Source organism: Vipera berus, assembly GCF_964194415.1.
Source record: "Vipera berus genome assembly, chromosome: 3".
Taxonomy (NCBI): domain Eukaryota; kingdom Metazoa; phylum Chordata; class Lepidosauria; order Squamata; family Viperidae; genus Vipera; species Vipera berus.
In genome coordinates this window covers 176928738-176952745 of record NC_138204.1, presented here as the reverse complement: position 1 = coordinate 176952745, position 24008 = coordinate 176928738, and the positions used below count along the sequence as shown (strand labels likewise).

Here is a 24008-nt window from a genome sequence, read left to right as displayed (position 1 = left end):
CTACAATCAAGATTGCTATCATATAATTTTTTGGATTTGCCAACTATTTAAAATCAATTGTTATTTATAAGTCTTGAAATAAAATATAGATATCAATATTTTATGCATATTTAGCCAAATCAGAAGGCAAGATATAATTAACTTGATTAACTAATAAAAGGACCTACCTATGGTTTCAATCTCACAAACAGTGTCACAGATTCCCATATGTGTATCTAGCCAGTTCCAACATGGAAAGACCCATTCTGTGTCAGAGCTTTCTGATTTCTTAATGGTTACCATTTTTAAGTATATTCCAGAACCATAACCTTCTCCATCATGTCCTACAACTATCTTTTTTAAATGGCTCAAGGAAACTGCTTCTATCAAAAAAGAATCCACCTGTAAAAATGAAATTGAGTTACATGGAAAATGTGTACATCTCATAAAAATACCATGAATATAAGTCTAGATATTGAATTTTCAATCACATTAAGTAATATTCAATGTTTAAACCCAGAGACTTTTGACAGAAATTTCATTTTGAAAATTAATGTAAAGTTCAACTCCTCAAAAAGTTACTTATGCTGAATAGATCATTCCAACAAAATAAATTGCTGACACCTGAAAGATTGTAACTGTAGTACACATAGAAGAGCAAACGTATTGTTTCATTACTAGAAGAAAAGCTATAGGAAGAGAGATATGAATTGGAAGGAAAGCATAAAATAAGGTAGAAATTGGGAAATGATTACTCTATGGAAAGTGGAAAAGAAAAAACCAAAATATGGATGGAAAGAAAGACAAAACAATTTAGTAAAGAATATATGTGAAAGTGAAAATATATGTTTGCGTGCATGAAATGAATGTGTGGAATACAGTTCAATTGATTTTATAGAGATTGATGAGTTTCATGAATATTTACTGGTGTGCCAGTTAAGAATTTTAGGGATTGTAGTCTACTCAGTTTTGGAGGCCTCAGCTTGGGAAGAAAGATTAGTCTGACATCATCGAAGATAAATCTAGCAGTTGCCTTTTCTGATGTTATTGTGTAGTGGGTTCTGGACCACATGGCAATGAAGGAACAGATGAGTACCACATGTCAGGTCTTTATTAGTGGTAGGCGCATACTGAACAATGGGAGTTAACTGGACCCCTTATATACCTAGCCAGGTATCACTCTGGCCAATCCATCCATCCGTATCTCCCGCCGAAAACCCTTCAGACAATCTGGCCACAGCACAGCGCCACCTGGTGGTACCTGCAGAGCTGCTGCTCCCACCCCATACATAACACCCCTTCCCCCTTTAAAGAAAAAAAACATAGAATACAATTGGCATGCATAATACATTACAACACAATATCAATAATATACTGTGAATGGCTCTAGGCCTGTTCAAGATTGCACATAATCTTCAAGATATGTCAGTGGTCTGTGAGTCCTGATAGACCATCTCAGTCCTTGCTGGTCTTCCAAATCATCATCGGTAATGGCTGAGCCCTGGTCCCAATGTTCTGTTTGACCCAGTCCCTGGTTTCCCCTATTTTGTTCAAATGTTTTTTGTTGTGCTTGGTCACCCTGAGACCCTTCAGGAACCCACTTCCTGATTTGATCTACATGACTCCTGATCTGACGATTCCCCTCCACCCCTACAATGTAGGACAATGGCCCAGTTCTGTCAACCACCACCCCCAGAATCCAAAAATGACCTGGCCCGTAGTTCCTTGCCCAAACCAAGTCGTTATTGAGAAATTCTCTAGAGACTCTGGGATGCTCAGTCTTAGTCACTCTGTCAGGGTGCAGCCTGTCCAATTTGGTGATGAGCCTACGGCCCCAACAAAGTTCCGCTGGACTCTTGCCTGTGGTAGTGCATGGTGTGGTGTGTTGAGCTAACAGGAACTGTGCCAACCGTTGATGCCAGTCGCCATTGATGATGCGCTGCAATGCGTCCTTGGTTGTTCTTACCATGCGTTCTGCTAATCCATTGGTCGACGGGTGGAAGGGCGCCGTTGTAACATGCCTAATCAAGTTGGCCGTGGTGAATGCCTGGAATTCAGCTGAGGTGAATTGAGGCCCATTGTCTGAGACTAATACATCTGGAAGGCCGTGTGTGGCAAAGAGTCCCCTGAGCACTTGGATGGTTTTGGCTGAGGTCATGCTAGTGACTGGTATCACTTCTAGCCACTTAGAGTGGCTGTCTACCACCACCAAGAACAACTGTCCCTGGAAAGGGCCTGCATAAACAATGTGTACTCTGGACCATGGAGTGTGTGTCTCTTCCCATTTGAGTAATGGTGCATGGGGCATCTCAGGTCTGGACCTTTGGCAGTCATAACAACTGTTAACCTGTTCCTCAATAGCCTTATCGAGACCAGGCCACCACACATAACTTCTTGCTAACGCTTTCATTCTGACTATTCCTGGATGTCCTTCATGTAATGACTTAATGACTGTGTTTCTCAGTGTTTCGGGAATGATGACCCTACTTCCCATAAGAGGCAGCCCTTGTGTGCCGACAACTCATGCCTCCTATTGAAGTAAGCCTGGAATTCGGTTCCTGGAGACTTTTCTTGCCACCCCGTGACTACCCAAGGCTGAACTCTGCTTAGGACTCTGTCTGCTACTGTTTCAACAGCTATGTCTTTTGCCTGCAGGGGGCACTCTGGTAGATCCTGAATGGACAGTATCTCGGCTGCCGGTGCTGGATCAGGTTCAGCCCTGTCTAAGGGCAACCTGCTTAATCCATCTGCATGGCCCATTTCTTTCCCAGGTTTGTGAACTAACTTGCAAGTATGCAGATAGGAATATGGACCACCTAAGCATTCTGGGTGATAATATTTCAGGTGTCTGTTTGTCCGGTGTGAACAAACCCAATAGAGGCTTATGATCTGTGAATATGGTGAATTCCTTGCCATAGAGGTAATCATGGAATTTCTTGACCCCAGCCACTATGGCCAGGGCTTCCTTGTCAATTTGAGCATAGTTCCTTTCTGCCCTAGACAATGTGCATGAGTAGTAGGCAATGGGCACTTGGTCCCCATTGTCTTCAAGATGGCTCAGTACAGCACCCACTCTGTATGGGGATGCATCACATGTGATGCATATAGGTTTTGACTCTGTGAAATGGGTGACAGTGGAGTTACTAGACAGTAGTTCTTTCAGTTTTCTAAAACTTTTTTCATGACTCTTTGTCCAATTCCAAACAGCTTGCTTGTCTAGGAGCCTGTGCAGAGGCTCAGCTATGGCAGTTTTGTGTGGAAGAAATGAATGGTAAAAATTTAGGAGCCCCAGGAATGCTTGTAATTCCCCCTTGTTTTTTGGATTGGGGGCCATTTTTATTACCCTCACCTTGGATTCAGCAGGATGAACCCCATTGGCATCTATTCTGAACCCTAGGAACTCAGTAGATGTCACCCCTATGCTGTACTTGTCTTTTTTAAGTTTGAGCCCTGTAGAGTGAAATCTGTTTAAGACAGCCTGCAGTCTTTCAGCCAATACCTCCGCAGAGCTTCCAGCGATGAGGACATCATCAAAGTAAGGGCATACTCCTGGAATGTCCTTCAGAGTTTTCTCCATCACTTCTTGAAAGATTCCTGGAGCCACAGAGATACCAAACTGTAAATGGTTAACTCGGAAAGCTCCTCTGTGTGTTACTATGGTTTGCACGTCAGCCGTCTCCCTGGTAACCAGGAGCTCCTGTTACGCTTGCGCCAAATCGAGCTTTGCAAAAATAGCGCCGCCCTGAAGAGAGGCGAGGATGTGGCTGACCGTCAGAACCGGGTAAGCATGTGAATTGAGGGCCGGGTTCACTGTGTATTTGTAGTCAGCGCAGATCCTCACTTCCCCGTTAGCGTTTAGTGGGGTAACTATAGGAGTCTCCCATTCCCCCCCTTCAACGGGCTCTAACACCCCCTGGTCCACTAGCTTGTCCAACTCCCTCTCTATTTTATTTTTAAGGGCAAAAGGGTTTGATTCTAATGGGCATGATGTTGGGGTTTAGCTTAAGCTTGATGGGTGGCCCCGTGTATGTGCCTAGCTTGTCCTCGAATACATCTGCAAATGTTTTGCAGACGGATTCTAGGCTCGTGGCCTGGACCCTATGGATCCCTGAGATTCCTATGCCCAGAGCCTTGAACCAGTCCAGCCCCACTAGTCCTTCGGCCATCAACTACCAACACATCCAAGTTCCCACGAAACCCTCTGAACCCCACAGACAAAGTGGCCTCCCCCTTAATTTTCACGGGAGCATGCTGGAAGTCAGTTAGTTTTAGGTTAGTAGGTCTTAAGGTAGCCCACCAGTTGCTCCGGCTGCACACTTGTTTAAAAGTCTCCTCAGAGATTATTGAGACAGCGGCTCTGGAGTCTAGCTCCATCTTACAGGGTATGCCCTGCAAGTGGACCTCTAGCATAATTTTGGGGTGAGTAGACAATGGACCCCCAAGTGGGAAACAGCCTTAATGTTCACTACGGCATTAGAGGTCGCGTTTTGGGGTGTCCCAGTAACTTTTGGTGACACGTCCTCGTTCCTCTGATGGCTCCGGCAGACCACAGCGATGTGGCCTGTTTTTCCACAGATTCGGCACTTAGCCGAGTGAAATCTGCAGGTCACTCTTGCATGGTTCTCCCTGCAGCCAGCACACTTGGGACTGGTCGCTCCGGCTCCCGGAATAGCGTCAGTACCGGCCCCACCGGCAGCTCTCTGCGACGCCATCGGTCTCTGCTGAGCCCCCTGGTCTACCCGTGGTCGTGTTAGTTGTTGTGCCGGCCTCCGGTCTACCACGTCGATCTCTGCTGCCTCATCGTTGTCCGCTCCACTGTACACAGCGCTCTCCTGGTGCACTGATTCCCCGGAGCTGCTGGGTCGGTGGGTTGTTTGACCGTTGCCGCTGGCTACCTCATATGTCTGAACCTCATCCAAAACCTCTTGCAGGCTCATTTTCAGCTTCGCAAGCAGTTTCTGCCACAGCCGCTTGTCACTCAGCCTGAAAGTGATACGATCTCGCAGGCGGTCCTCTAATTCAGGAAACTTGCAAAGACGAGTGGCTTGTCGCACGTCTGCAATGAAGTCAGTTGTTGACTTGCCTGGCCTCTGGACCTGCTGGACAAACTGGAACCTCCACATCTCAGACCTCTTAGGCATAAAATGCCCATTCAGCTTGCTTATGAGATTGCGGTAGGGACCGGTTGCGATGGGCGTCGGTGTGAACAACCCGACGGCCACATCACAAATGGCAGACCCACTGATGTACAGTAGCGCCGCCGCTTTCATGCGATCCTCAGTAATTCGGTTGACGAGGAGGTACCCTTCGACCTGGCCCAGGTGCAATTCCCATCGCTTGGGCCAGTGAATATCAAATGCACGAGTGAGTGATTTTTGCCATGGTCTGACCGGTCCTAAGATGCTGCTTTGGCAAGGGATTGAGAAAAAATTCTTTCCCTCCGATCCAGTGATTTCAGCTAGTGACTTCAGCTAGTGATTCAGCTCTGAGCGAAACAGCATCCCACCTTCGTCGCCACTATTGTGTAGTGGGTTCTGGACCTCATGGCAATGAAGGAACAGATGAGTACCGCATATCAGCTCTTTATTAGTGGTAGGCACGTACTGAACAAAGGGGGTTACCTGGACCCCTTATATACCTACCAGGCCAATCCTACCTACCTCTGGCCAATCCATCCATCCGTATCTCCTGCCGAAAACCCTTCAGCCAATCCGGCCACAGCACAGTGCCACCTGGTGGTACCTGCAGAGCTGCTGCTCCCACCCCATACATAACAGATATAGTTAAGGGTAATTAACTATTACCCTTCCCCATGTAATAGCCTGCAGAAGTTTGTGTTTCTTGATATATCTGTTATGGTGGTGCCTAAACAGTCTGTTCTTATTAGCAGATACTGTAAATAGAAGCGGAGCATAGGACGTATTAAGTTGTGTAGTTTCACATGGATAGTATTTTGCCACAGGAGAAGAGAGGGGCTGATTTTGAACTGGCTAAGAGGTAGAGTGTCAAAAAAAGTACTGAGCAAGAGGAATTTGGGAGAGTTGATAGACATGTGCAACTCAAGAACTCAAGAAGTGTCTTTGGAATATTAGTGTAACTTTTTGATTAAAGCAAGCAACAAACAAAACTCAACGAGGCTTTATGGGAATTGTTATGAAAGGATTGTTGTTAGTTCTAGGAGATCCCAGGGCAAGCCTCTTGAAGCAACTCAAGGAACTTTGAGCAGGAGGTTGATGGGAGGACCTGAAAGTTCAGGAAGAACTTATCATTGGGGGATAAAACTCTTCACACATACAGTTTTCACAGAAAACTGAAGAAAAGAGAGTGAGAAATCAACTGCCAGCCAGAGGAAGAGACTGACAGTTTAGGAGAGAATATGCCAGTCAGCATAATTATTCCTTTCCAATCTCTAAGTAGGCAGTAAGGATAGCATTGTAGTAGCAACATTTGCATTTAGTTGACATACTAGTCGGCACGTATAAGAAGGCAAGACTGCCAAAAAAGAAAAAAAAACTTTACATGTCTACTAAAGAATGCTTTGTTTTGCAATGGTTTTTCATTGGAAAATAACTCAAGTTTTTGAATCATTTTAAGTCTGTCATTTCCCCTGCTGCGTCTCAGGGAAAGGGAGGCTGGAAGAGAGAGAACAGAGTACAGAAAATGGCTATCATTGCAAAGGAATGCTACATAGAATTGAAAGAAAAGGTTTATTTTGCTTTGCTAGGTTAATAACACAGAAAAACTAATCTGAAGAGCTGTTTTGAGTTCTATATGTTAGATCAATTAGATCAATTCATGTAAATTCATCAAAGCCTGTGACAAACTCCCCACTCGTTATTAGCCTTGGTTGCTTGGTGCGGTATTCAACATCATTAACACAAAGTCGATTGCTTTCCTTTCCTTTGCCCTGTTTCATGATATTTTCTCCTTTGAAAATGATGCTTGATGGCTATGCAATACCCCTGCTGTGCTAAGCCCAACCTATAACTAGAAGAAAGGAATATTTACTCTTCCCCATATAACAAACTACCAAGTAATTACATGAAAATAAGAGGCTAATACTTTATTCAAATATTTGTTAATATATTTTGATTATTATTATATAATATTTAAATCGTATAGGTGTTTTCTCCTTTACCTTGTTCCTTTGAAATTTTTCTCCTTCAATAAAGGAATCTTGAAGTTTCCGTACACCTGTATCTCCTCGTTCACCATAAACTGTTATATAAATGTTTGCAAAGGTTTCAGATCCCCAGAGATCCCCAGTGTGTACAGAGACTATATATTTATGCACTGCAAAAAGAAGTAATATTAGATGATCAGTGCTCATTGCACTGCATTGCTTTACGCTATAAACATACACAGACATAAAAACATATCTATTCAATGTGCCAACAAAATTTGCTTTGTTCAACCAAAAAAACAAAAAATAAAAAAAGCAAAAGAAAATAGGGATCTTTAATTCACATATAGTATATAATTCAAATAAAATTGTGTCACCGATTGGAATGGTAGCCAAACACTGCCGTCCAAACAAGAGGGCTTACTTTAACTACATATAAGAAAATCATTGGTACCATATAAAATTGCTTCCGTCCAACAAATAGATTGGGAGATCTGAAGTTAAGCAAATAATCATACAGTCCCATTTTCCTCTATCCAAAATATTACAGTGCCTATGGAGATTCTCAGTCATCCAGGTAATGGTTGTACCAAAGGTGCTTTTTTAGGAGGCAACTGGACTTTCTTGTTTGAAGAAAGAAGAAGAAGCTGAAGAAACATCTTGGATGGGAAGCAAAACATCTTTAAAGAAAAACAAGAAAGTCCAGTTGCCTCCTGAAAATGCACCTTTGGGATTACAGATTCTGTCTTTTTTTTATTAAAGTTTCCTAGGTGTTGGTATCTTTGAGACCGAGTGATTAATGAAACCCTGATTATGGTTTCTCTGTGAAGTATCCCATACTGCACAGAGACAGTTTTCTGTTCCAATCTGTGCCATATGGTTTAGGTATTGTTACCCTGTTCCTGGATATGTGCAGTACTGAGCTTTCCAAATTGTTGGTCCATTTCAGATATCCCAACATCTGGAGTTTCAAAAGGCAACTGGACTTTGTTGGGGTTTTTCCTTGAAAATGTTTCATTTCTCATCATGAAGCTTCTTCAGTTCTGACTGAATGATGGGAAATGGAAGTATTTATATTCTTTGCAGGCTCTTGGAGGTTTATTTGTACCCACAGGATCACCTGAATTAGAGTGCAAATGAGTGTCGAACCTTCTTGAGACTCCTGAAAGGACAGGAGATAGGTGATATTGTATTGTAGACAGGAAATAGGTGGCATGGTATCTCTCCTCACTTGTTGAGAGAGGACTGTTGAGAATAACAGAACTGAAAGGGACCTTGGAGGACTTCTAGTCCAATCCTCTGCTCAAGCAGGAACCCTATACCATTTCAGACTAATGGTTATCCAATTTCTTCTTTAAAACCTCTAATGTTGAAAGACCCACAACATTTGAAGGCAAGTCATTCCACCGATTAATTGTTCTAACTACCTTTTTGTCTGGAATGGCCAAATTCCCAGATAGCCATATTCTGGTCAGAGAAGACCACTGGTGTGAAAGATGGGTCAAAGATGCCATCTACATTAAAACTGAACAGCCTCTTTCAAAAGAAGGGGAGGAATATGACACCATCTGTCTCCTGTTTACAACACAGTCCTTTCAGCAGAACCAAGAAAGTTCCACACCCGTTTGCACTCTGATTCAGGTAACCCTGAGAATACACATAAACCCTCAAGTGGCCGCAAAGAATATAAATCCTTCCATTCCCCACCATTCAGAATTGAAGAAGCTTGTTGAATGAATGAAAAGCAAAACATTTTCAAAGGAAAAACCCCCAAGAAAGTCCAGTTGCCTTGACTTGGATGATTGATCATCTTCATAGACATCTATCTCAGATTTTTTTTATATAGTTCTACATTTTAAGTCCACTATTTGCAGTGGCTACAGGGAATAATGATAACTTAAAAAGTGCAGCTTGATTCTACTGTCTAAAATATCTGGTAACATGTGAGAGGAAAACAGTTCACGCACATCTTATTTATTCTTCTCCTGTATGATGAGTTAGAGAAAACCTTGCAGCAGATTTGTGGAGCAAATGAAACCTTTGTATTATCTTAGCAGAAACTTTTTTCTGCTAATAGAATCATATTATAATATTGTATATCAGAAGATACGAGCTTCTTCTAAATTTGAGGATTGCATTTTGGAGCTCATAAATACCTTCATATGGGTCTGCAATGAAGAAAAGGCATGTGTGTCTTAAAAAAATACTCAACTACTTCACAAAATGTTCAGTCTCAAAGCCTGGCAATAAATTCAACATAATTAGCAACCACCACCTGCTGCCCATGTTTCTCTGTAGTTCTCACTACTGACGACATGCAACACTATAAAAAAACCTATTCATAGTCCAGAACCAATCCAATGCTTTCACAACAGCACAGTGGTGCCAATATTATATTGGATTATCTTCACTATAATCATTTACTATCCTACTAGCAGCAAAAATCATCCCTGGTGCTTAAAAAAATATTGGAATGCAGAGACAATAACCATGAGAGAACTTCCATAATGCATCTACCACGAACATGTATTTAAACCTTGATACCCTACATATATGTAAAGCTACAGGTCTCTAAACACTCAGCAAATACCAGGCATTGGTGGATAAAGATTATGATATTATACTATAAAACATGTGATGTACCTATTGGCTATCCCTGCACATAAAACTCAGCAACAAACTTGTAATGTCACCTACTCTCCTTTAACTTTTATGGAAAGTTCAAAAAAAGTGAAAAAATGTTAAGTTCTACTGTGGTTCCACTAATCCCAGCCCAGATATTGTTCATACATTGCCTCTCCACTAGAGTTTATATAGGACATTAACATAAGTAGATATGGGAACTATTATTTGCCAGGTATTTTGTTTTACCTCTGTTGTATGCCACCCAAAAACGGACCTTAATGTTCATAGATTAGAATATATGATACAATATATATTATGATTTTATTTTATATATTCATTTCACTAAATGCATTGACTTATTTTCTATTACACACATAGACATGCGTAGACATACACATGTTTATAAAAGAAAATATATAAGTCAATGCATTTAATGAACTAATAAATGACTTATGAAGCATGCTGAAAAATAAATCAGTATTTTAAGCTCTGGAAATCAATCCAAACAATTAGATCAATTGAAATATCAATATCAAAAGAATTCAGTTAAGAATTTAAGTAATTAGAACCTGAACTAGAGGCTAAATCTAGTCCATGGTATTCCTACCTCTTCCCCTTTTTTTACCTGATAAAGTTTTCTGGTTTTCATTCACAGCAGGAAATTCCTTCACCATATTTTTACATTCTTGGCTAACGGAGAACCAGCAGTTGCAGTCAAAGTTCACCTCTTGATTACCATGTAGTTCTTTCATTTGTAAAGACTTCAAATGCCAGCCCTCAAAGTCTGCCAAATCATCACAGTTGAGCCGAATCTTGTACACATCTCCAACATCTCCAGACTCAATCTGCAATTAAGGGAAATGAAAGAACAGAGTATCAAGAAAAAAACAACCATAATTAAATGCAGGACTTTGTTTCACGAAGCAGAAAAGCTATAATAGAGCATATTGCAGACAATCTATGTCCCATCACTTTGAATACATAGCATCTTCACTAAATTAAATTTATCATTGAGTTTGGAAATAGTGAAGACTTCCTAACTACGGTACAAATATCATTATTTATTACATCTATATCCTGCATTTTTTCCAGGAGCTCATGATGACATGTATAATAGTCTGCTTCCCCCCAAAATTTTCAAAATGAGGATAGGATACCTGCCTGACATGCCACAGACAAAAGATATATTTTCTCTGGCCTCTCTCAGAATCTCATTTTTCTGCAGATATTTTTATATTGATTCATACCATTCTTTAGTACCTTTAGAAGTTATTGGCAAATGTTTGTGCTACCTTTAGAAGTTGTTTTTAAATGATTGTGCTAAAATATTTTTACTACAATTTCCTACATTTTTACAAGCAATTTTCTCTAAGATATTTTATATTGTTTTTTTTCTAATTCACTTCTTTTTGTGTGTGTATGTAAAATTGCAAAATTTGGAAGGTTACCTATTTTGAAGATAGGAGAGATTCAATTTGTACATTGGTTTAACGTATAAAATTAGATCATTAAATTTAAGATTGCACTAAAATGTCAATCAAATTAATCACTTATCCATCCCTATATATTGCATGAATAGGAATAATCCTATTCAGTTAAACAAGGTTTAGGTTACTCAAAGCAGTTGTGCTTTTTTAAAATGTTCAGCTTAATTTATATCTTTAAAATTATATTTCCTTTTTATTTTAACAGATATATGTCCTTATGTATTATTGGTGTTTAGATACTAGGTCAGGCATGTCAAACTGCCGGCCCGCAGGCTGGATGCAACATGCCGAAACCATGCCCACCCCATTGCCGGCAATGGGGAAAAAGTCAAAATACGTCGCGCGATGTCACGTGACATCGTAAGCTTGACATGCCTATACTAGATTAAAAGGCTCTGTTTTAACCTGTTGTGACCTTGTTACTTAAATCATGAATGTCAGTTTGTTGTTGCTGTTTTCTTGAATGGTTAAAATGTCAAGAAAATCAATGCAATGCCTTTTACTCTTCATTTTCTCCCTGGATTTTTCAGTTTACATAGGCAGACAAAGAATTGATAGAGAATAATGCAGAAATTAGATGTGGATAGAAATAGGAAAAATACACTTTCTAATTAGTATCCTATCCTTGTCAATAGCAAGGACTATGTAGGAAAACAAATCCAATTTCATTGCTGTTATACTGTATCATTACTGAAAAGAGACCCACTGTGTCCTATTTTTTTTTAACCTATGAAATGGAATCATACAATGTGCCTTTGATTTTATGAGAAGTTATGTGGACCACAAGCTCCTAAGATAGCTTGTGGTCCACATGCTTATAATTTTCATCTCTTCACTTTAAAATGATTGAGAAAAAAAATCTTACAGGAGGAAGATCCACAAGTTCACAACTAAACAGAAGAACCTCCTAAAAAATTCATGCAGGATTAATATAAAATTACAAATTCATAGGATATAGGATATAATTCATTTGACTGTGAGGATTGAAATTTATTCAGATAAATAGGAAATCCCTCACCATGTTTCTATACATTTCAAATTTCATCGTTATCTGGTGGACCACATTATTTATGCCATTCTAACTCAGCTGCATTCATGTGAAATGTACTAACAATTGCAATGATGAGGACAGAAGGCTTTCGATTCTACCAAAGGATTAATAGTTTCTGCACAATTACTTACATTTAGATATTTAATCATCTATCATTTTCTAAGTGTCTTTATTCTCACAATAACAATTCCATCCCAAAATATAGTAATAAACTCATTATTTTAATCTCTTCAAAGAAGTACTTTGTAGGGATTTTTATTTGCAAAACATTCCATAACTCATTTTAAATCAAATTTTCATTAGAAGATTCTTTGAAAAATGAATGACAAATAGATAAACAGGCAGAGAAACAAACACACACAAATAAATGTAGAATAGTTCATGAAAGTCTGTCTGCATTCTGTTTATTAATATTTTAGCTATCTAGATTGCTGCTCAGTATATGAATGTGATAAAATAGAGTAACAGAGTTCTCTTAAAAAACCCAAAATGCATCTGAGCAAAGAAAATATAAATCACAAGTTCCATTTGCCTTCATTCGTAAAAAAGAGATCATTTAATTTGGTTGAAGCCAAGAAAGAGAAGTTATCTCAATGACAGACAAAACTGAAATTGCATTCAGTAACAAACAATGATCTGAAGTTATTTGTTATTTTTTATATTAGACACTACAGAAGATATATTTTTTCTTTTTTCCCCTTTAATTGTTATTATTCTAGAATTTAAAAGTTTTAATTCTAATTTAATTTTAATGTTAATTTTAATAGATTGCTTTATTTATTGGTTATATTGTATTGTTTATCACCCAGATTCCGTCTTTGAGAGAGATTGGCAGTTTAGAAAATGAAACATAGATGCACAGTTTACCAGATAGGTATAGATAGATAGATAGATAGATAGATAGATAGATAGATAGATAGATAGATAGATAGATAGATATTTTCTTTTTCTATAGCCATTCTATTCTCGCTTTAGTTTTTTTACCTTCTTCCTGTTCTTCCATATCCATTTTTTAAAAGGCTAAGTTTTATACTATTAAAACAGATCACATGTTCAGAATCTCTCATGTTCTTGTGTTCTTCACTGATTCTCACAGTATTTAATCATAAACAATCATATCAATCATGCTTTTAGATTTACATTAATTACTTTTTCTTGGGCCATTTGTAGACTAAAGGAAAAGTGAGAATGATGACTGAGGAGGATCTGCCTAGAGAAAGGCCTTTTGTAAATAGGCAGCCTAAATTGAAGTCTATTCAGACGCAATAGAACAGATGTAAGTGGGATCTAGAAGATCTCTTTCCCATTTTATTATTTTATAAACTGAAATCATCAAATATTACAATTATCTTTTCACTTCAATCTAATGTATAATCACATAGAGGTGATTGAGACTTCCTGCTTGCCCAATTGTGAGAACATACTCATTTCAGAAATATTGTCTTTCCATTAGAAAAGGCCAATCTACATATTCCATGGATGATTTATGCATTTCCAGAGATGCACGGTCTAGAACAGAAAGTACTTTGCAATATTTCAGACACAGCTCACTTTAGTACCATACCTTGCACAGAAAAACAGACCATTCCCTCCTCTTCTTCCTGCTCTTATTTTATTTGCTTTTACCCCATCTTTTTATTATGTGCATGTACCTATTATGAGAAAGAGGAGTCTGGTAGACTAATTATCCAAAGAGATTATGACCTCCCATTTACCGGATGTGATTAGACAGAAGCTGAACAGCCATCTGTCAGGATAATTTGGTTTAAATTCCTGCACTGAAGGGCTTAGACAACAAAAGCTAAACCATTTCACTTTCTATTTCTTGAAGATGTTAGTAATGTCTGCTTTTCAGTTAGTCAGCATATTTGAGGTTTGGGGAGCACAATAAGGCTGCTCATAGGAAACAGCTGCTATGGGTAGGTAGTCCATCTATAAAATGGCATAGCTTGAAGCAAAGGAACCTGCCACTTCCTTTTATCAGGACGAAATGATTGATGCTCTCTGTAACTCTGCTTATCCTCTCTAGGATATTCAGTCTCAACTCCAGGGTAACTTTGTCCTTTTATTAGTTTATTTAGAATAATGCACTGGGCTTCATCCACTCATCTTCTTTTTCTGCAAAAGATCCACAAGACCTGTTGGAAATCTGAAGTCATACTTTAAAAAATGATATTTGTGGAAGTTGGCGTTTGTTTTCGCAATGTGGCGGGTTCCTTTGGAATTTCCATTTAAAATGTCACAAGTAAATTGGAAGAGGGTCAGTTTGTATGGGAGTTACACAAGCATCTCTAGCTATGTAGACAGCTTTAAAACTCACTCAATAACATTAGGAGATCTTCCAGGATTGCAAATAAAAATATTGCAAAAAGGACAAGAAGGAACTGAAGCATTCTTTTTATCCACAGAAAATGAAGTAACATCCAGAAATGGCTTAAGCCAGACATGTCAAACACAAGGCCCGGGGGCCAGATCTGGCCCGTGAAGTGGTTTCATGTGGCCTGCGAACCCATCCAGGAAACAGTGAGGGAACGGCCCCCACTGCCTTGGCCCTGGCCCAGAGACCCTCCTTCTGCCAGAGACCCTCAGATCTGTCCCACTCCTGCCCAGGCCCCCATAGGCACCCTTGATGCCAATGATGTAGAGCTGGCCATGCCCACCCAGTAGGCCATATGCACTCTAGCTACGCCCACCCAGTAGGCCACACCCACCCTGGCCATACCCACCCGGCCCCCTGAGGGCAACCGCAATGCTGATGCGGCCCTCAATGAAATTGAGTTTGACACCCCTGGCTTAAGCTGATGCCTCTTTAATTCATTGACCTGCAAGGAGAAGGGGATACAGCATACAGATAATTCTCAACTTACAACCACAACTGAGCCCAAAATTTCTGTTGGTAAGCAAGGAAGTTATTTTTATTTTATCACATTTTACTACCTTTTTTGGCACACATGTTAAATAAGTCCCTGCAGTTGTTAAGTTAGTAACACAGTTAATAACACAGTTGTTAAATAAATCTGGCTTCCTCACTGATTTTGCTTGAAGGTCGCCAAAAGTGATCACATGACCCCGGGACACTACAACAGTTATAAATACATGCCAGTTTCCAAGCATCCAAATTTTGATTATGTAACTATGGGGATGCTGCAATGATCAAAAGTGTGGAAAATGGTCATAAATCACTTTTTTCAAAGACACTGTAACTTTGAAAGGTCACTAAACAAGTGGTTGTAAGTTGAGAACTATCTATAATCAGATTTGTAAAATTTTGGTATTAAAGCAATCTCAATATAATTCCTGTGAATTGACTTTTTGTTTGGTCTACCTAGCAGGGCTGACAAATATGCAAAGTACCCAAAAATCTCAGAAAAGAGTGACAAAGCTCTTGCACAGATTTATACATGCAGTTGACTTTCTTGAAAGCACTGGATTAAAGCAAATATCCAGTTCATAATGCCAAAACATGCCTGAGATTATCTTGCTTGATTTCCAAAAGCTAAGCAAGTTTGGATCTGATCAGAATTTAATAAGATACTGCCAGAAAATACCAAGATTATAAACCAGACTAACAAGCAATTTTGTTTTATATGAAAAAGCCCCAGAAGCTTTTATTATCAAAATTATCATTTAAAAATTTTGATTTTTTTGAAAAAAAGAAAATAATCTATACATAAGGTGCTCAGTTACTTGCAGCTTTCTCCTTACTAAATATACTTGACTGAATCAAGATTTTTTGCTTTCCTCTCTTCCAGTTTACTGTTTTGCTGAATTTGCAATCTTCTGTTAATTGCAATGTTACACAGTTATTCCTATGGCAACCACTTGTGTGTTGTCACTAATGGGAATATATGAATTCATGAAATAAAAAAACTCTGTTCATTTAAATAGCGTCAGCAATAAAGTACGGTATATAAAGGATAACAAAGAGTTAAATGTAGCTTAAATAGTTTTGAAGTGAGCAAAATGTTTCTGTAAGTTGTTTATATTATACTGGTCCTTCCTAAAAAGTACAGGTCATCTTTTGTATAATGTCAAATGTAATCAGTAGTGTGTTTAGGAAAAATATATGGGCAAAGAGTGACAAAGAAAGCACAAAATGGGCTCTTAAGGGAACGAAATGTCTGTTTTGCATGTGTAAGCCTTGATGTACAGAAAGCTTGCTTGCTTATTCAGCAGGTATAACTGTTATCTCAGTGCTGTGTCAGCAGCATGAGAGACAAGGCCAAGCCATTTTGCAGAAAGGTTATTCTCCCAACCAACCCACCCACCCCTTCGTGGTACCAACTATTTTTCTCTAAAAAATAAAATTTCTTGCAGAAAAAGCATCCCATCAACTATTCCTGAGATTCAGTACAACAGGAACTAAATTGTTAGGGGAAGAGTTACAAGAAAAGTGGCCATGAGAGATTTCCCTCAGACATCTAATACATTGTCCAGGTGTTTCTGCAGGGTAGGTTCAAAAAGGGCAAGAAGGCCACCAGGATGATGCAACTGAAGCTCCAGCTGATATTTATGCATACTGTACATAAAAGCCAGATAGCACCTTAAACTGTACCATCACTTCAACAATCTTGACTTTTTTGATAATACCTTGCTGACTATTAAAGAAAAGACAATCAGAGAACTTACTGGCTAATCTCTTATATAAGCCATAAACACAATTGTAGGTCAGGGTATCACCAAAATTGACTATAAAATTTCAGTTTTCTCATCTTGTTTTAATATATATAAAATAAGGCATAGCCTGCTCTGATGAATTATTATCAATTCCAACATTCAGGAATATCTGGAGAACAGGCCTAACTGGCTGCTTATAGTAGACATCTAAAATTTCCCTGCCTTCTTTTTACTAATTTCCTACAATGTGCCATAGTGAGTCAGAGACACTGGGAAAAATTAACACTAAGATGGTGGCTGAATCCAACAAGGGCTAGATGGAGTTGAGCCAGAACCAAAAAAAAGGGGGGTATTGCAAAACTATCATCACATTCTAAAAATTTTACATTATGTATGTATCTAGATATTTGCTGATAAACTATTCCTAAATACTACTAGCATCAGTTGTTTCTCATGGGTTCTGTACGTTTCTTAAAATTACTTAATCATAGGTGAGTCTGTCAATTTCAGTATTGCTGATTCTTCTTTTTACAAACGTTCTGAAAAAAACTATATAAACATTCACTTGTGCACTTCTTTGTATTTATGCAACTTTCCTATTACATTTATTTTTGCAAACATTTTCTCTAATATAATATGCTTTCCTTAACTTTTTTTTCTCAGACAATAATTTATCCATTTTTGTGCAGATTCTTACAACAGTGAATTGTCCTATAAAGTGATGGAACGCCCAGGTTTTATCACTTAAGATTCAGACAGTCACTTATCTGAGATGATATAGGTCCTTCTGGGCTGGACTAGAAGACTTCCAAGGTCCCTTCCAGCTCTATTCTATTCTATAGTCAATTAGCCCACTGCGCCTTGGTGGCGCAGTGGGCTAATGCCTCCTTAAGTAACACCAGCTGCCTGCAATTAGTGCAGGTTCGCATCCCACCAGGCTCAAGGTTGACTCAGCCTTCCATCCTTCAGAGGTAGGTAAAATGAGGACCCAGATTGTTGGGGGCAATAAGCTAACTTTGTAATAATGCTGCTTGGGGGGGGCGAAAGCCCTAATAAGCAGGCATATACATAGAATGAAGGCTATTGCTAAGCACATTGGTTTGTGCTTAAATTGTAAGCTGCCCTGAGTCTTCGGAGAAGGGCGGGATATAAATGGGATTAAAATTAAAAATTAAAAAATTAAAAATTAAATTAAATGCAGATTGAGCATGACCATACCAACTGATCAAGGTTCTCCACTACCTTTTTTCTTATTCTGGGAAAAGATATACAGAATCATTTAGACATCAACTGTGGAAAGATGTGATGCTATTCCACATATATGCTGTTATAACTAAGGGCTAAAACAACTCCAGTTTATAAAAAACTAACTTTTCTAACAGTCTATTACTCTGTTATTGAAATGAGGCCTTCTCTCCACAGACTTTGCTCTAATAGATTCCACTTTCAGTATGTCATAAAGGTCAGGCGGGACTGAATTAAATTGTTTCACTGTTTGAAAATCGAACAGCAAAGGTAATAAGCCAAGCTATCTTTTCTGCTTCAGTGCCCTAAATATGATGATTTGCAAGAATGGGCTTTTCTAATACTGGATAGGTAAAGCAGTCAATCAAAAATAACAAGAAAAAAAGGTGTCAGCCTACTGAAGAGTAGAGATGTATCAGCAATTCAATCACAATAAATGGTTTATTGAATAACAAACCTAAGCATGAAGGGGAGAACCCAATGAATGCTAGATGAACACAAGTTTCCTATGAAAAAAAGTTGTGAAATATGCCACCAACACTTGTGGCTTAGGAGTGTAACATTTGAATCAGTAGTAGGCTTGGTTAAAACAAAAGGAATCCAGCTGTATTACCTACAAAGAGATTAAAGTTAACCATCATTTTCTTTTGCTTATGTCCACGCTCAAGACATTTTAAACATAGTTTCCTGGGTTTAACCCTTTACTGTATGAGGAATTGTCTTTCATTGTTAACTTCAGATATGCAAGAGAGGGCTTCATAAACTACTTCCAAAAGGCTGTTTTTCAGGCATGAGGAGAAGTTTCCATGCTATGAAATGCACTCCCTGGACCTGCATTGGGGTCCTTTGTCTATTTCTGCTCATAAAGAAAAGGATTTAAGACTCATAATCAGACCTATCCAAGCAACAAAAAGAATAATTGAATTATGTTCAGAACCCATGCAAGACCCTTAGGCAATACATCTTCTATATACATTTACAAAAATGTATACAAAAGATGTATTGCACAAGAGATGGTCAACAAAAAGAGCCCAGTGTACATACAAAGTTATGCATATAAAACGTTTACCTGTGAATCCAAACTTACGTGGAAATAATCTGCCTGAAAAGCTGATGAAGACATACAGATACAGTGATCTGGTCTGAAAAATGAGCAACTAAGCAACAAAACAACAGATTTATTGGTCTGTTGGGAGAGTCCTGACTACTGGCAGCCAACACTAGATGGTTGGGAGCCATCAATTTAATCTTCTTTAATACTTCTGGTATAGTATTACTCTGGAGCATTGTTGGAAATTAAGTTGTGAGACCCAGCCTCGGTTCTCATCATATCCCTATAGTGACTGAAACATTAGAAAATAAAGGACCGGGGAGAGTATCTGCAATGAACTAAGTGGTGCCACTTAACCCTTAAAACTTGCAAACCACACTTTCTTAATACAGTGTTTCTTTATTTCTTCCCAAAATGTTATCACTGACTTATTATTATTGGCTATAGGATAATTGTATAATCTTGCAACAACTATCTCCACAGACTGCATTGCCGATGACTTTAGATATGTACTGCTTTTCATACGCTCAGTATCCTCAAAAGTATTTATACCTTGAAAAAAAAGAACAAGGGGATCATGCAGCGAAACATAAATAATATTTCAGCTCTTCTTAGTAAATAAGGGATAATTTTTTTGTTCCCCTTAAAGCAGGATTTCTGTCCTCTGCCTAAAGCAAGCTGTCACTTCAGTCTTTATGTAACAATAACTTACAATGAATTCATCAGTGGCTCCAGGTTGAAAACACACGTATCCCAAACTTTGTGAAGACAGGAGAAGATCATCACTTTTGCCTTTTGAGCCATAAATCACAAGGGTTCTTTTAGATGTCTTTGGCTCTGGAGAATCATGATCTGTTTTCACCACCACTCTCCACTGACCTGTGAAGGAAGGAAGGAAGCAAACAACCTCAACTGCAATGTATCTATCACACTGAGGAGGAAAATGTACAGTTATTTGTAATGCTATGATTACTAGAGATTTCAACACATACTGGGATCATATCATCTATAGCTTACATGACATAATGCTATGAGAAGATGGGAAGGAATAATCCATACATTTCTATACAGTTACATGTTAGTAGGGGATTTGATTACTAAACTATAAAGAGAATCGTGATGATGACTGCATAATGTGGCCTTGTGATATTTACATTTACAAATTTACACGCTACCTAGATCATCTCCATTCTTCATTTCTATCACTTATTTTTGTATTTTCTACATAAAGCTTTTTCATCCCCCTTCCTTCCCTTTGAAACCAAGGTCTTTTCCTCAGGTGGGTCACTGGACTCAATAACTACAAACCTGTTGGAGAAACAAATCAGTACTTGGATATATCTCAAGAAATTTGGACTTGTTGCTGTAAATCAGATATGAAATGTGTAGTTCTTGCAATAACTTAGCTTCATTGGTCCCTATTTAGTCTTTAATCAATCCAGAACCTGGTGCACATGTTCTTCATGGGACAGGGTGGCTGTGTTCATACAACACAATTAAACTGATTACTGTTATTTTGTCTTGGTTCACATAATACATTATTTCATATTTTTATTTTTTATTTTAATTCCATTTATATCCCGCCCTTCTCCGAAGACTCAGGGCGGCTTACAAGCTTAGCAATAGAATTCATTCTATGTATATGCCTGCTTATTAGGGCTTTCACACACACCCCAAGTGGCATTATTACAAAGTCAGCTTATTGCCCCCAACAATCTGGGTCCTCATTTTACCTACCTTGGAAGGATGGAAGGCTGAGTCAACCTTGAGCCTGGTGGGACTCGAACCTGCACTAATTGCAGGCAGCTGGTGTTACTTAAGGAGGCATTAGCCCACTGCTCCACCAAGGCTCTATATAATGTGCAAACAAGGTAATTTTGCTTACCATGCTACACCACAAAATTAAACAAGCTAAGGAGCTCACTAGTCCAGTTTATTAGGCTGTATCAGTTCAGCTATTAGGTCTTAACTGACCTGGTTTAGCACACTGAATAAAGTCAGTGCCATCCCAAAGCATATTGCAGAAGAATGTGCTAAGAGGCAATCATTATGAAAAGTTTTGCTGCGCCTGTGCTGAAAGAGGGGAGAAAAGCAAATGAAACCAGGAAAACTCCATTATTACTTCCACAAAGTGGACAAAGGATTTTCCTAGCTTTTTAAAACATCATTCTTTTAATTGGAGATGCTAGAGACTGAATTTGGGGTCCTTTGATGCAAAATATATAGCTTATTCCTATAGCTTTTTCCATCAACCAAGGAATCTGTTCTCTAGAAGCAGTTCAGTAATGACTACTGTTGCTTTTTTTCTTTTCTGTCACTTTATGATCCAGTCCTCATCCCCACATCCCATACCAGCTTAAATTCCTATCCCTGTGGCTAAAATGATAGCACAAGAGTAATCTTGATACTGTATATGCTTCAAAGCAATATCATTGTATGAACAAGTTTTGAATGGTAACAAGAATCTTCCTTAGAGAACTAACCAGAATTTACTTATTTAAATAATAAAAGTATAAAGGTAAAGGTTCCCCTGCAAATGCGTGCTAGTCGTTTCCGACTCTAGGGGCTGGTGCTCATCCCTGTTTCAAAGCCAAAGAGCCAGTGCTTGTCCAAGGATGTCTCCGTGGTCATGTGGCCGGCATGACTAGACGCCAAAGGCGCATGGAACGCTGTTACCTTCCCACTGTAGTGGTCCCTATTTTTCTACTTGCATTTTTTACATGCTTTCGAACTGCTAGGTTGGCAGAAGCTGGGACGAGAAACAGGCGCTCACTGTTACGCGGCACTCGGGATTCGACCCGCCAAACTGCCGACCTTCTGATCGACAAGCTCAGCGTCCTAACCCACTGAGCCACCGCTCATATTAGGATGGTTTTGTAGAAAGAAAAGCTGTAGACTTAGATGCTCAGATCATTCCATGATACTCATTAGATATGGAACCGTCATGCCCCACTTGTTGATAAACTCAGCAGATGGCAACTGAACTTTATTGAAATAAATTAGAATCAGGCTGGGATAGTTCTTGTACAGGAGACCTCCAGTGAATAACAGGATGTACTGGGAAATTAAAAAGACATCCTGAAAGAAGACATGGTAAATATATTTATTTTATTGCCAAAAAGACTGTATGAACATAAAACAAGGACATCGTAATTGAGCTGAATTTAAGGAGATTTATTTTTTGTTCCAGGGAGTGCGAAGGTTCAGACGCTGAGCTTGTCAGCTGATAGCCTGGGTTCAAGACCCAAGCGCTGTGCAACGGGATTAACTGCAATTCCTAAGCCAGCTTCTGCCCACCTACCAGTTCGAAAGCATGCAAATGTGAGGAGATTAATAGGTACCACTTTGGTGAGAAGGTAACATTGTTTCATGCATCTTTGGCATGTACCTAGGCTGGCCACATGACCACAGAAAGTGTCTTTGGACAATGCTGGTTTCCTCAGTCGAAAAATGGAGATAAGCACTGTGCCCTAGATTGGACCCAACTGGACAAGGAAACCTTTACCTTTACTTTTTTTTTGTACCAGCATAGAGGTTCAAATGATGGGCTATATATAACATCACAAATGTAATATTTAATATAAAGATTTATATTAAATATGTGTTGAGAAAAGTACATACTGTAGGATAAAAATGACTTTATTTCAAATCTCTAAATTACACACCAGAGCTTTGTTATGATGCCAAAGGTACATAAAAAAACTCTGTTTAGGCATTTTCTTGAGCATATAAAGGCTTTAAAGTTGAGAATGAACTGCATATGAAGCCATATTGCCTAATCCCTTCAGCCTGTATGTGTACAATCAGTCAAGTTGTATTCATGTTTGTGTGAACATAAAGATACTTTATACATCAGTGGAATTAAGCAATCATGCACAATGAGTACAGTGAGAAAACAGGACCTGGACTGGTATGCATATTCATCTCCTGACTATTTTATTTTATTATTTTATATATATATTTATTTTATTATTTTTCTTTAGATAACTACTACTGGCACTCTAGAGAAAGCCCAAAATGTAACAGCTGTTTGAATTTACTAAGCTACCCAGAGTCATTGACTGAGATAGGTGGTGATAGAAATTAAATATAATAATAATAATAATAATAATAATAATAATAATAATAATAATAATAATAATAATAATAATTAGTAGTAGTAGTAGTAGTAGTAGTAGTAGTAGTAGTAGTAGTAGTAGTTGGAAGGGACCTTGGAGGTCATCTAGTCCAACCCCCTGCTCAGGCAGGAAACCCTATACCATTTCAGACAAATGGCTGGCCAGTCTCTTCTTAAAAACTTCCAGTGTTGGAGCATTCACCACTTCTGGAGGCAGGTTGTTCCACTGGTTAGTTGTTCTAACTGTCAGGAAGTTTCTCCTTAGTTCTAGGTTGCTTCTCTCCTTGGCTAGTTTCCATCTGTTGCTTCTTGTCCTGCTTTCAGGTGCTTTGGAGAATAGCTTGACTCCCTCTTCTTTGTGGTAGCCCCTGAGATATTGGAACACTGCTATCATGTCACCCCTCACCCTTCTCTTCATTAAACTACACATACCCAAATCCAACAACCGTTCCCTATATCTTTTAGCCTCCAGTCTCCCAATCATCTTTGTTGCTCTTCTCTGTACTCTTTCTAGAGTCTCGACATCTTTTTTACATCGTGGTGACCAAAACTGGATGCAGTATTCCAGGTATGGCCTTACCAAGGCATTGTAAAGTGGTATTAGTACTTCACGTGATCTTGATTCTATCCCTCTGTTAATGCAGCCTAGCACTGTGTTGGCTTTTTTGGCAGCTGCAGCACACTGCTGGCTCATATTTAAGTGATTGTCTACT

General features: G+C 38.8%; 1 protein-coding gene across 1 annotated transcript in view; it reads right to left on the bottom strand.

Moving 5' to 3' along the window:
• The window catches only part of LOC308666703 (lipoxygenase homology domain-containing protein 1-like), a 226928-nt gene that overhangs the window by 66002 nt on the left and 136918 nt on the right, over positions 1–24008 (bottom strand). Inside the window, exons 31-34 of the mRNA XM_081325599.1 lie at positions 19891–20090; positions 10353–10572; positions 7118–7272; positions 168–381 (exon numbers count right to left, since the gene is read on the bottom strand). Coding sequence (XP_081181725.1) covers positions 168–381; positions 7118–7272; positions 10353–10572; positions 19891–20090 — 789 coding nt within the window. The remainder of the gene's footprint in view (positions 1–167; positions 382–7117; positions 7273–10352; positions 10573–19890; positions 20091–24008) is intronic.